The sequence below is a fragment of the Anabrus simplex genome, chromosome 1, assembly GCF_040414725.1.
Source record: "Anabrus simplex isolate iqAnaSimp1 chromosome 1, ASM4041472v1, whole genome shotgun sequence".
NCBI classification, from domain to species: Eukaryota; Metazoa; Arthropoda; class Insecta; order Orthoptera; family Tettigoniidae; genus Anabrus; species Anabrus simplex.
In genome coordinates, this window is record NC_090265.1 from 1,741,227,229 (window position 1) to 1,741,242,601 (window position 15,373).

Here is a 15,373-nt window from a genome sequence, read left to right on the forward strand (position 1 = left end):
TAGAATAATGTACTGCTTAGTTGAGCACCTTGTCTCCTTTCTCTCAAGTCTTCTCAGTCCCAAACTTAGCAACATTTTCGTAACACTACTCTTTTGTCGGAAATCACGCAGAACAAATCGAGCTGCTTTTCTTTGGATTGTTTTCAGTTATTGAATCGCTTAACCCTAGTGAGGGTCCCATACATCGGAACCATACTCTAGTTGGGGTCTTACCACAGACTTATATGCCCTCTCTGTTACATCCTTACTACAACCCTTGATGTCTCTACAATGACACACACAAAATGCTGACAGCTTGCATACATGGATTTATTCATAATTATTTACAAATTAAATACACATAACCTTAATCACTGCCGTCGCAAACAAAACACTTCACTCTGAAAACATCAAAACACCACCATCTTAAACAAATACCTATCACTAAGCACATGCCACACAGAGATCGCAACCTTAAAACAATTGTCTGCTTACAAGCATGTCATTCACAACACGTGGTCACAAGTATACCCCTGTTAAACCATAACTCCAACCAAGCAATAACTTGTCTCTACCATCAAGACCCTCTCTTTATATAGGTGCCTGGCCAGGCTTCTAGAAAGATAAGTTACAAAATACCTTCTCGTAAATTTTCGAGTGAATAACAACATGGTTATAATGTACAGTGAAACCTCGATTCTCCATTTTTGGAGGGACCACAGAAAAAAAAAAGTACAACACGGGAAAATGGAAAATCCGGGATTGAATGAACCATCAACTATTTGACTAAACATCATAGAAATGAAATATGAATACTTATAATCTTACAAACACCCCTAAACCAAACCAGACTACAGCCCCAATTGCCTTCTGCCTACGAAGCGACCGCTGCTCGGTCCGAAGGCCTGCAGATTACAAGGTGACACATGGTCAATGTGACGAATCCTCTTGGCCGTTATTCCTAGCTCTCTAGACCATTGTCGCTATCTCACCATCTCACCATAAAAAGCTCCTCAATTAAAGGTAATCGTGGAATGAGTGAACCTGGAACCAGCCCTCATATCCAGGTAAAAATGCCTGACCTGGCCGGGAATCGAACCCGGGCCCTCAGGCAAGTTAGACCGCGGGGCTGGCTTCAAACAATAATTTCCGGTACGCGGCTTAAATATCTTGAAACTTTACATTCACTTTTACCGGGAAAACTTCATTAGTTTCTTCTGAAAACTTCTTTCAGTTCAACAACTTTGATCAGCCAAACTCTTCGAAAAATCTAACACCTGTAACACCAAGCCAAACAACAATCTACCACAAGTAGTTTTTAATTCTCTAATCTAATAAATTAAAGCACATTAGACACAAAAGCGCCCAACATGATGGCAAATTCCCTTTTTTCTTTTTTTTTAATTCTTCCATTGTAATTTAGTCACGGGTATACTGTTCGTAGTCAGTTTATGGAAATCTTGTACTGCGTAAATTAGGCCTACATAGACTTTTAAAGGTTATGTTGAACTTAAGAATATGGTTTAGAACAAGACTAACTTGTTTCGAATGTAAGTATCGATTCTCAAGTTCTCGAATGCATTATATTCCATTCTGCCCATCACTAATCACAATCAAATCAAAAAGAGAAAAATATTATTAACACTACCGAAATTACGGTTATTCGCGACCTTGACTCAGCTGAAAAGCACGCTCGCTGCACAAGTCGCTATGACTGCGAAATGATACAATTTTTTTTTAATGTAACGTGCGCAAAAAAACAACTGCAATTTTTATAACATTTTAGCACAAAAACGTGAAATTCCCAGTCTTATATTAGGACCAAAACTGTAATAGGCAATCCCAAAACGTTCCATGACTTTATGTACAGTATATAAGGTTCTGGTCTCGATAACATAATCATATAGGTCTACGATAATATTAAAATACTAAATTTGTGTTACTTAAGAAGGAGCAGTTTCGATTCCTGTCTGAAAGCCTACTGACTATACAGTGCCCTGAGGGAAGTGCCGAAAGCCTGTTCGCCGATACACTCGAAAAAAACACAAAAAAAATTAAACATGTACGGTAACCCTGAACATAATATAGACCTTTTACAAGTACGAACATTTGACGAAACTCGTTCCTTCTTCAAGTAGAGCTGCCGAAATGTGCTCTGTCTCCTTCCAGTTGTTGTGGACACTCTCTGCTTTACGATTTCCAAGGATTCTCTAAACAATACTACCCGAATGTGATGTTAAGATGGTCCCATATGCAAGTTCACCACCGATCACTTTTCGGTACGATAACGCAGGCTACTTCCTCAAATTACCACAATGATGGGATGTTAACACCAAGATCCATCTTATCGTTAGATACAGTTTCTTGAAAAACACGTGATCGAGGATTTAGTGTTGATGGGACTGAAATTTCTGGACGGTTGATCTGGGAAATCATTTCTTCGAGGAACAGATAATGGAGGATTTTTACAATGTGATTTAATTAGGATGCTTGCGGGACCACGTAATTTGAGTGAATAATACGGGAAAACGTAGTTTCCAGGAACGTATAATCGAGGTTCTACTGTACAGAATATTCTCCATAGTTCTCGTCTACCTAGTGCCTTTCTGGATGTTACAGTGTATTTCAAAATACTGTAGTGGATTACAAATCATATATAGAGGTAATAATAAATTATATACAGGTTTTTACATATCTGAACTCATATAAATGTCTATATACTGTACATGTTTCATGACATAACCTCTCTCTTCCTCAACGTCGCTGGATGTGCTCTCCTCGTCTTGACCGGATCGTGCCGTGTTGGGAGCTAGAGTTGCCTCGCTGCCAGCCTCTTCCTCGATGATAGTCGATGCATTCTCCTCGTGACCAGACTAAGCTGTGTCGTGAGTAGCCTCTCCTCCATGTGGACCAGTGGTAGTACCAGGCTTACTCTGCATGCACAACGGTTGGGTGACTCGCCGCAACTCCGATGCATGGACCTTGAAGGAGGGTTGGTTTTTAGTGAGTAGACACCATGGCCCAGCTGCTTATCCATCTCGATGGGACCAACCCACTTAGGTGTAATTCCTGCATGAAACCCTCCAGTCTTATTACTGACTGGGTGGTTACGTGGCAGTACTTGTTGGCCTGGTAGGAAGATCTGGATCTCTTCGAGATATTGAGCTTTGGCCTGGGTAAGGGATCTCTTCTCGGTCAAAGCTTGCATCTCCTTGATGTCCTGCTGCTGCTGCTGCTGCCACTCTGCTCGGGAAACAACTGCATCATCTTGACCAGAAGTTTATGGTGAACGAATCTCCCATCCCCGGTGCCATATAGCTGTCAACAAAGGAACAGCTCCGCTGGGGAATAGCCGGTGATACGGTTGATGTGTCGACACAGAGCAGAGAGTGACTGCGGTGTTTGGTGATCCCACAGTCGATTTTCTTTTTCTATTAGGTGAACCTGTAGCATCATTTTTATTTCCTGGTTTTGTCGTTCCGTTGGATTGGTCCTTGGGTTGTAAATCGGGGTGGTCCAGCTCTCGCTAGGTAACCCTCAGATGTCTGTCTTTTCTCAAAAAGACTTCATGAGCTGAAGTTTAGGATCACCTTGTATTCCACCAGAAAATCATGACCTAATATGATGTCAGGTACCAGGTTCTGAATCACTGCAACTTCAATTACAATAGGCATGTTCATGCATTTAGCGGGTAGGTTAGTCTGTCCTTGAATGGAATAGGTTACCCCATCCGCTGCTCCCACTACCCTTCTGAGATGGTGAGACTTCATAGGTGGTAGTAATCTGTCCCATTGACAAATGAATGGCTTGCTTGGCTGTCTAGTATGGCTGAAAAATTCTCGTTGCCTATCCTTAAGGTGATAGCAGGGCGGATTTGGCCTGTTCTGTTCACTATCTGACCAATCCCTCTCCTACTTGACCAGAGTTGCTTGTCTTTCATGTCTTGAGGCGCATTCATTTTCCCAGTCCCATCCCCCTCAATCCAGAATGGACCGGACCTAGTTTTCCGACGTCAAGTCTGGGCACTTGTTCTTCAGGTGTCCCACTCTTCCACACTGGTAGCACTTCCTAAATGCTCTGGTCTCTTCCGTAGCTTTGCTCTTGTGTTCCTCCTCCAGCTGGGCGATGATTCTGCGTAGATCATCAAAGGATCTGGGTTGTGATACTTTCACTAGGGGTCGAATCTTATCGTGAAGTAGCTCTGTGATGTATGGTAAGATCTCGTTGTCGCTTACATCCGGATGCAGACGCTTGGAAGAGTTGGTACTACTGTAGTATGAAGGCGCTAGTTCTCATGCCATCGGGTTGTGCCTCAGTCAGTAGCTTCCTTTTCGCGGAGCTCTTCACCCCTTCAGAATTAAACCTAGCGAGAAATTCCCTCTAGAAGTCCGTCCAGTTTAAATTTAGACGCTTCAAGTTATTCCACCAAGTAGCAGTTTGCCCTTTTAATCGGAGTGTGATGAGTTGAGCAAAGATATTGTCTGGTAGATTAGTCCTTCCTAACAGACATTGATCCCTCAGTGAAGCTAGTGGGGTTCTCTTCCAGTCGCCTGTGGAATTCCGCAAGGCTCTCTATAATCACCCTCGGTTTTAGGTTTGCTGTATTGTTGCTTAGGTTTGAGGCGGTTATACATCCTGTTTGATTTAATCTATCTCCTAATGCGTGAAGGATGTTTTCTCTTATATTCTGCACATCTCCCTTGATGATCGAAAACCGGTTTTCTAACCTTCCTTCAACAGCAGAAATACGGCTCCCAAGATTTCGATCGACGGCAAAGATACGGCTTTCAAAATTTCCCTCAATGGTAGAAAACCTCCCCTTAACCTGTTGCTTTATGCCGGAAACCTGCATTTCCACCTCCTCCTTGAGGTTCAAAATATTCCCTTCCAGCTGGCTTACTCTACTATCGATCAGGTCAACCTGTCCCAGTTTTGATCTGATGTCCGATATCTGCTGCGTTAATCAATTGGTGATGTCGCTAATTTGCGATGAAATTTTGTCATTTATGATTGAAATTTTCCATTCTAGGCCTGTTCAACTTTGTAAACCTGCGTGTACACTTGTGATATTATCCGGTTAAAACTGAGTTAGCTTGACAAATTATGTCTGAAATTTTGTCTGTAAGTTTGTCATTTAAGTCTGAAATTTTGTCATTTACTTTCAAAATGCTGTCTGTTAAGGTGGAATTGAGTGTCTGTATCATGTTCATTAACTTAACACACATTTTGGTTATATTTACCTCATGTTCAGTTGTTTTGTCTGGATCTTCGTCGACTTCAATGAAAAACTTTTCGCGTTCTTCTCATTTTTCAGCAAGATCTTCCCATAACCACGTTTGCAGTGGTTTCTACTTCCTGTTAGTCGGGCGATTTCTCTTGGCGATTTCGTCTTTGAGCTGTTTCACCAACATATTTCCTACTATCATGTGCATTTTGATCTATTTCGCGCTACACTCGTATTCACACGTAAATTCTTACGTCTTGTCACGGTCGCCAATGATGTATCTACAGTGAAGCACACAAAATGCTGTCAACTTACGTAAACGGATTTACTCACAATTATTTACAAATTAAATACACATAACCTTAATCACTGCCGTCGCAAACAAAACACTTCACTCTGAAAACATCAACACACCAACATCTTTAACAAATGCCTATCACTAAGCACATGCCACACGGAGATTGCAACCTTAAAACAATTGTCTGCTTACAAGCATGTCATCCACAACACGTGGTCACAAGTATACTCCTGTTAAACCATAACTCCAACTAAGCAACAACTTGTCTCTACCATCATGACCACCTCTTTATGCAGGTGCCTGGCCAGGCTTCTAGAGAGATACGTTACAAAATACCTTGTGTATACACGGTGTGTTTCAAAATACTGTAGTGGATTACAAATCATATTTACAGGTAATAATAAATTATATACAGGTTCTTACATTAACTGAACTCATATAAATGTGTATAATTATACAGTACATGTTTCATGACATAATCTCTCAAACAATGTGATCATCCGACTACATAAATAATATTAGTACTACTAATACTAAATGGATGTATAATAATAATAATAATAATAATAATAATAATAATAATAATAATAATAATAATAATAATAATAATAATTCAAACTCGATACTTGCATTATTTATCCATGGGTGAGAGAATATTGTTTTCAAGTTAAATATCCTTATAACCATATGAAGAAATCTGTAACCTGTGATTACCCCAGTGAAGGTCTTCCTTTAGTATATTAACCTCTAGGTACTTACAGTGATCCCCATAAGGAATTTCACCCCATCAACACAGTAAATAAAACTGGGAGGACCTTTCCTCTTGGTGAAACTCAGAATATGACTTGTCACCCTGTTTACCATCATACCATTACCTGCTGTCTATCTCGCAATATTGTTGAGGTCATTTTTGCAGTCACTCGCATTCCTGGAACTTATTTACTACTCTATACAGTATAACATCATCCTCCAAAAGCTTTGTCTCAGATTCCAGTTCTGTACTCATATATATGAGGAAACAAAGTTCCAGTAATACTGGCTTGATGAACTCCCCTGTTAATGATTACAGGACCAGAAAATGCTTCACCTACTCTAATTCTCCGAGTTCTGTTTTCTGTTTAGTAGAAGCTATGGAAACACAGCTCTTTGTTGGCGATATTGAACTACAAAGGAAATTGAATTTGTCCTCCTATTCAGTATACATATATCCATCTTTTAGATGGAATAATATTAATCAAACATGTTTTGGGTCATTTGAGCCATCTTCAGTGAAAAGAGTTAAAAAAATACATACAGTGAAACCTCGTTAGTACATTCCTCATTAGCACGTTTTTCCGCTTAGCACGTCGTAAATTTGAAGTCCCGACGCCCATCCTATTTAATTTGTATAAAAAATACCTCACTTAACACGTCACAGTTTTTTGCCTTTACCGCTTAGTACGATTATATCTTCCCCATACCTGAAAATGTTCTTTGTCATCCCTTGTGTACGGAACGTGATTTCCAACAGAGATAAGAGCCCCCGCCATGGGTCGGTTGGAGAAAGTTGCACGATAAGAGGAAATGACCTTGAATTCTCGAACACAGATTATATTGCACCTTTGAGGGGCAAGCTGTTAGCTTCAGTCAAGTTGAGTTTTGTGTCATTGATTGGCAGCAAAGACTTTACACTAGAACAAGACAGGACAGTGCTAAGTTAAAGCACAGTAATAGATTCCACTGTGGATAGGAGTGCTGAATTCAGTTTTCACGCGTTTTTTTTTTTTTTTTCAAGGCTGTCCTGTTGACATACATGGCTTATGGCTGGGAGTCATCCGAAATTATGCATCACGGAAGTTACTGCCATAAAATGTGTAACAGAAGTGTAACTCTAGCAACCCTGCAGCTGTAGGTGGATGGTCATGACCGAGAGACACATCTCTGATCATTTGATTTTCTCAAAGGGAAAAGTGGTTTATTTTTTATTCTATGGAAAAGTCTTTGTTGTCAGTAAGATTGTTCAGTAACCCAGTGCGCTTGATTGTGCTTGTAGCCTATTTCGCATTCCAATCAGAAGTTAAAAATTTATTTATTCAAAATCATTCTTTCCAACTTTGGAAACTTTCCTTCATGCACTAGTTTTCTTTTTCCATTCCTATCTTGCTTATACACATTTTCAATTTTTGTCTCGGTTACAGAAAAGGGAGTTAGGGACTGGAATAACTTACCAAGGGAGATGTTCAATAAATATCCAATTTCTTTTAAATCATTTAAGAAAAGGCTAGGAAAACAACATATGGAATCTGCCTCCTGGGCGACTGCCCTAAATGCAGATCAGTACTGATTGATTATTCACCAGCGAGTCTGTCCAAACCAGTGCCAAGTACTGCCGAAGTTCTGTGTTCAAAATGGCGGCCAAAGGCACTTTATCACTTATGGCGAGTATAACCTCGTGAGAAATTCATGCTCGAACAAAGTGACCAAAAAACAGTGTTTAATTACCCACTGGTCAGAAACATAAGGCTTTAACTAACAATTCATTTTTTTTTTTGCTATTTCCTTTACGTCACACGACACAGGTGGGTCTTATGGCGATGGCGGGGTAGGGAAAGCCTAGGGGTGGGAAGGAAGCGGCCGTGGCCTTAATTAAGGTGCAGCCTGGTTTGAAAATGGGAAACCACGGAAAACCATCTTTAGGGCTGCTGACAGTTGGATTTGAACCTACTATCTCCCAGATGAAAGCTCACAGCTGCGCGACTCTAACCACACGGCCAACTCGCCCGGTTACAATTGTTTTAGTAAGAAGGTGATCTGCTATAATATGTAGGTACTGTAGCTACTTCTATGAGCCCATGGGCAAAAGCATGTCATATCTGTTCTCTGTGTTTTTCACATATTTTAATAGTTTCTTGTTACTTTAACAGGCTCCAGTAGAGATTTATTTATATTTGTTCTCTCGACTTTTTCACACTTTTTGGTGCTCTCCTTTATCTCCTGAAACACTACACACACAATGTAAAATGTACTAATGTGTAAAGTGATACCATCTCCCTGTTGGATAGTTTTTAATGGGATATTCGATAGTACGTTTTCCCACCTGGAAAAATAAATAAATTATTTAATGTTAAGCGCCAGGCTGAGTGGCTCAGATGATTGAGGCACTGGCCTTCTGACCCCAACATGGCAGGTTTGATCTTGGCTTAGTCCTGTGGTATTTGAAGGTGCTCAAACACGTCAGTCTTGTGTCGGTAATTTACTGGCACGTAAAAGAACTCCTGCAGGAAAAAATTCTGGCACCTCAGCATCTCCAAAAACCATCAAAAAGTAGTTAGTGGGATGTAAAAACAATAGCACTATTATTATTAATGTCAAGCGAGGGTTTCCGTATAATTATTGCTGGGAACGTATTATTGCCTTCGATTTTTTTATTAGCATTGTGTTATACGTATTTTTTATTATCTTGTCCTATTTTAGGCCTAAATAAATTTTGTAACTTAAGTAAGATAATTATGTTTGATTTTTAATTTCCACTTTTAATTTAGATTTGCATAATTTTCCCTCCCCGTTTTTGAGGTAAAAAAAGAGTGGGGGAAATTATGCAAGTAAATATGGTACATTTCTAACACGGTCTCTCTATCTTGAGACTGGTTGCTGAGGAGTGACAGTTGCCAATACAATCTTTGTTATTGCTGTGAAGACTATCCTGGTCACAGGTTCGAAATGTGTTGGCATATCATAAACATTACATGACCTAATATCCCCAAAATTGAGTATTATAATATTATTTAATGGTCGCGAAAATCTTCATCTTAAAATTGTATATTTCTTTCCCCCAACAGGTCAGTACGGGACTTGGCTCGTCTCAGTCTTAAGGACCCAATGTATGTGTCTGTTCATGAACATGCTAAACATAGCACACCTGAATCTTTACAACAGAGTTACATTGTTTGTGAACTTCATGAGAAAATGAGCATGCTCTGGTCTTTTATCAAAAATCATCAGAAGCAGAAGATCCTTGTCTTCATGGCAAGCTGTAAACAGGTACGTGCGTGATTACACTTCATAATTTTTTTCATTTTACGTATGTTATGGTACTTTAAATAACATTTTTATTGGTAATACTAAGAGCCAGTCACAGTTTAAGCTTAAAGGTCGATTCACACATCTCCGGGACGTGACGGCGCTCTCCGTTTCCTTATCCGTCCTTTCCGACATGAATATTTCACGTCTGTTCTCACACTTCAGTTCCGTGCAGTTATAAGTCAGCAATCAAGTGTTCCATGATGAGTTTTCTTAGTGATGATATACCTACTTCATTTTCATTTTATTTTAATATTACTTAAGTCTACTTACCGCAGGCATACAGCCAGTCTTTCCATCGGTGTAATTGCAGGTCTCCAAAACGTGTCCTTTCTTGTAATTAAAGGCTCTACCTTCTTAAACAGCTTACTGAATGTGTTTCTGCTCATTCTGAAATATCCGTGAAATTTTACTTCGTTCAGTTCATCATCACTGTTAATGATAGCTATAATCTTGGAAGATCTTGGATGATTCGTGTTCATGACAACAATTTTATAGTAGCATAGGCTAAATGTACAAAAATACAATATTTTGTAAAACATCATACCGTGAACTTTACGAGGAAGAATTTAAGAAATATGTATTTAAAACAGCAGGAAAAAATAATTGAAATCATTAGTGTTTTTGGATGTTGAAATAACTGTCATGTTACTGAGTTGATTTTTCACCAAACTTCTGCCAATAAAGTTGTAGGTTATCTTCATTGTTGTTGATTGTTGAATACGATGAAGAACTGAGAGGATCTGTAGTCGCATTTTGTGGTAGTGTCTCTAAGGGTTGAAATGCCCTCTCACCAGATGCTGTTGTCGAGCTGGTACTTTGCTCTGTCGGCATCATCATTTCATATTTATGTGCGGTTGCGAAAATTTCTGATTTAGCAAAAATTAAATAGTATGGAGACGGTGACTTCAACATAGGCGAAATTCCAAATAAAAAGGCATCAACGGGGTGTTGTAGATGTTCATTGGTCCGGTTAGATATGGCTGAGCCCTGCGCAGAATTGTTTTCGATGATGTATTTCATCAGTATGGATGATGCTGTTGGTTCATCCTGTAGCTTCCTTTTCTTACAATACCTTCGAGGGGTTGAAAACGTCGAGGAGTCAGTTTTATCACTGATGTTTCCTGTAGATATACCCTTGTTGTTTACATTGTGAGGTACAGGCTGCTGCTTGGATTGCGGTTGTTCTGCTGTATTTGAAGTATGTTGTTCCTCGTCTTCACTTTCAAAATCGTCATCTGCGGACAGATTGATGTTTCCCTTAGTTTCTCTTTCATTGAAGTATTTATCCAAGAAACTTAATTGATCCGCAAATCTGTAGCGTTTTACAGTTTTTGCTGCCTCCCCACTTTTAGTTCTCAGTTTTTTCAGCCACTTCTTATAATTATCCCTTGAAAAATAAAACAGTGATTATTCAACTTTATTTAATTACTTATTATTCATACCTTATGATGTTATTAAGAAAATAAAATCATTTACTGTAATAATAAATGATGAAAAAGAATGTTGAAATCAATTCTTACCGAGCTCGATAGCTGCAGTCGCTTAAGTGCGGCCAGTATCCAGTATTCGGGAGATAGTAGGTTCGAACCCCACTGTTGGCAGCCCTGAAGATGGTTTTCCATGGTTTCCCATTTTCACACCAGGCAAATGCTGGGGTTGTACCTTAATCAAGGCCACGGCCGCTTCCTTCCCACTCCTAGCCCTTTCCTGTCCCATCGTCGCCATAAGACCTATCTGTGTCAGTGCGACGTAAAACAACTAGAAAGAAAAAAAAAATCAATTCCTTTGAAAAATACGTTTGTGCCTTGAAGTTCTCTTTCAGATTGTTAGTGCCAAATGTTGTATGTCCCAACCTTCCATTAAAATATAGTGAATAATTCCCGTACTGGTGCACAAGAATGTGGTTCAGTTGTTGAAATACAATTACAAAGAAATAATCTACAGATCAGTAACACTGGCTACAGCTATATTATTTGTCGTAAGTAACTGCAACTTCATAAAATTTCAATTTGAGTTTTCTCAGAATCATGATTTTTGGACATACAATGTTTGTGCACTAAACCATCAATATCAGAATCTCAATTCACATTACATGGATCCTTATTGATATTCTCTTGTTGAAGATTAAATCCTATTAGGAATAAAGCTATAAGTTGTTGTTCCTTATATTGTAGTGTGAAACTGTATGAAGACTTATGCAATAAACTTATGTTTTTCAATACCATATTATGTAATGTTTACATTTCATTTTTAAAACTTGGAACTAGTTTCGGCCTTGGCTGGCCATTATCAGCCATAATATAAAACTACAAATACAATGACTAAAACAAATGTACAAACACAAATGATGTTAAAAGGTATTGAAAGGATCTGCACACAACACGTAAAATATGAAATTAAAATAAAGTCCTTAGATTCATTGCATCATATTAAAATGTTAGTGCTTCTTGTTAAAATATCTTGAAAATGTTGTTGGAGATTATCAAAAATGGCATACAAAGATCTGATTAATATCTGGCAGTTCATACAATGCAGCTGGTAGAAATTCACAATTCAGTGTGGTGTCTATGAAGTTAACCTACAGTGATATTAAGATTCAAAACTGTCTCATGGTTTTTTAGAACAAATGAGTCAAAGTGGGTGGTTTTAGCAGAACGTTCATTTTCTGCACTTAGGAAACTCAAAATTTACACCAGAGCTACCGTGAAGCAAGGCCGCTTGAATCATGAAGCATTGTTGAACATCCATAACCTACCAATCTTGTGAAGGAACTGTAGCTCAAACCTCTAATCAGTGAATTAATCAGCAAAACAGCTGCCATGAGAAGTTCTTTCCACAATCTCCCTGTTTAGGTAAGTAATCATTTATTTAATTTGTACAGTTTTATATCATGGCTGATGATGGCTAGCGAAGGCCAAAACTAGTTTCAGGTTTAAAAAATGTAATGTAAACATTGCATCATATAGTATTGAAAAGGTAGACCATTAAAACATAAGTTTTATTATCATTGTGATCACAATTCAATACGGATAAAAAACCATGAAGTTTGTATCCTATGAAGATTTTGCAGTTTTTCTTTTTTATACATGAAAAAATAAATGTTATCTCCTTAGTCTGTAGCCATAGAATAGGCTAATTTAGTGGGTAGACAAAAGAGCTATGAACAGCCTTCCTGAAGGACACACACTGAAGCATATTATACTATGGTATGTATAAGTTAGGAAGTTTGTTTGGAAGGGTAATGGGGAGGTACATTCAGGGAAAAGGGATGGCCTAGGAAGCGGTGATAAGGGAACAGGAACTGGAAATCAAGTAGAGATGACATAAAATTGTTAGTGTTGAACTGTAGAAGTATTGTAAGGAAAGGAATAGAATTAAGTAATTAATAGATATATATTTACCAGATATTGTAATAGGAGTTGAATCATGGCTGAGAAATGATATAATGGATGCAGAAATTTTATCACGGCACTGGAATGTGTATCGTAGAGATAGGATAGGAAGGGTGGGAGGGGGAGTGTTCATTCTGGTGAAAGAAGAATTTGTAAGCTACGAAAAAGTTAAAGATGAGACACATGAAATTCTAGGTGTAAGGCTCATTTCTAAAGATAATAGGCAACTTGATATATTTGGAGTGTACAGATCGGGAAAGGGTAGCACTGACGCGGATTCGGAATTATTTGATAGGATAGTCAGCTATGTGGGAAACGACATGGAAAGAAATGTGATTGTAGCGGGAGATCTGAATTTGTAGATGTCAATTGGGAAGGAAATGCGAACGACAGGAAGCATGACCAACAAATGGCGAATAAGTTAATATGGGAAGGACAGCTGATTCAGAAAGTGATGGAACCAACCAGAGGGAAAAATATCCTGGATGTCGTGCTGATAAAACCAGATGAGCTCTATAGGGAAACTGAAGTAATAGATGGTATTAGTGATCATGAAGCTGTTTTTGTGGTAGTTAAAAATAAATGTGATAGAAAGGAAGGTCTTAAAAGTAGGACTGTTAGGCAGTACCATATGGCTGATAAAGCAGGCCTGAGGCAGTTTCTAAAAAGTAACTATGATCGGTGGAAAACGGTAAATAAAAATGTAAACAGACTCTGGGATGGGTTTAAAGAAATTGTTGAAGAATGCGAAAACAGGTCTGTACCATTAAGGGTGGTAAGAAATGGTAAAGACCCACCTTATTATAATAGAGAAATAAAGAGACTAAGAAGGAGGTGCAGACTGGAAAGAAATAGAGTTAGAAATGGCTGTGGAAGTAATGAGAAATTGAAGGAACTTACTAGAAAATTGAATCTAGCAAAGAAGGCATCTAAGGATAACATGATGGCAAGCATAATTGGCAGTCATACAAATTTTAGTGAAAAATGGAAGGGTATGTATAGGTATTTTAAGGCAGAAACAGGTTCCAAGAAGGACATTCCAGGAATAATTAATGAACAAGGGGAGTGTGTATGTGAGGACCTTCAAAAGGCAGAAGTATTCAGTCAGCAGTATGTAAAGATTGTTGGTTTCAAGGATAATGGCGAGATAGAGGAGGAGACTAAGGCCAAAGAAGTAATAAAATTTACATACGATAACAATGACATTTTCAATAAGATACAAAAGTTGAAAACTAGAAAAGCGGCTGGAATTGATCAGATTTCTGGGGATATACTAAAGACAATGGGTTGGGATATTGTACCATATCTGAAGTACTTATTTGATTATTGTCTGGTTAGAGGAGCTATACCAGATGAATGGAGAGTTGCTATAGTAGCCCCTGTGTATAAAGGAAAGGGTGATAGACATAAAGCTGAAAATTACAGGCCAGTAAGTTTGACATGCATTGCATGTAAGCTTTGGGAAGGCATTCTTTCTGATTATATTAGACATGTTTGTGAAATTAATAACTGGTTTGATAGAAGGCAATTCGGTTTTAGGAAAGGTTATTCCACTGAAGCTCAACTTGTAGGATTCCAGCAAGATATAGCAGATATCTTGGATTCTGGAGGTCAAATGGACTGTATCGCGATTGACCTTTCTAAAGCATTTGATAGGGTGGATCATGGGAGACTACTGACAAAAATGAGTGCAATTGGACTAGACAAAAGAGTGACTGAATGGGTTGCTGTATTTCTAGAAAATAGATCTCAGAGAATTAGAGTAGGTGAAGCTTTATCTGACCCTGTAATAATTAAGAGGGGGCAGTATTATCGGACCTTTATGTTTTCTTATATATATAAATGATATGAGTAAAGGAGTGGAATCGGAGGTAAGGCTTTTTGCGGATGATGTTATTCTCTATAGAGTGATAAATAAGTTAGAAGATTGTGAGCAACTGCAACATGACCTCGGAAACGTTGTGAGATGGACAGCAGGCAATGGTATGTTGATAAACGGGGTTAAAAGTCAGGTTGTGAGTTTCACAAATAGGAAAAGTCCTCTCAGTTTTAATTACTGCATTGATGGGGTGAAAGTTCCTGTTGGAGATCATTGTAAGTATCTAGGTGTTAATATAAGGAATGATCTTCATTGGGGTAATCACATAAATGGGATTGTAAATAAAGGGTACAGATCTCTGCACATGGTTATGAGGGTTTTTAGGGGTTGTAGTAAGTGTTGTATGTCCGGCGCTCCCTTCTCGCTCCGCCAGCCAGCTGCACGCGCGCCTGTGTATCATTCTGCTAGCTTCGACGCGCAGCCCTCAGTGCGCGTGCCTGACCATCGAGTGTACTATAAATAGGAGCTCCCGGCCTGCTCACTTGCCCACTTGCCCCGGTGTCCAGCTCCAGAATACACCCTACGTCGAGCACGGAGGC

General features: G+C 38.9%; 1 protein-coding gene across 1 annotated transcript in view; it reads left to right on the top strand.

Annotated features, from left to right (window-relative positions):
• Positions 1-15,373, top strand: part of LOC136882510 (probable ATP-dependent RNA helicase DDX10) — a 154,553-nt gene that overhangs the window by 53,882 nt on the left and 85,298 nt on the right. The window contains exon 6 of the mRNA XM_067155132.2: positions 9,320-9,521. Within this exon, the coding sequence (XP_067011233.2) occupies positions 9,320-9,521 (202 nt within the window). The remainder of the gene's footprint in view (positions 1-9,319; positions 9,522-15,373) is intronic.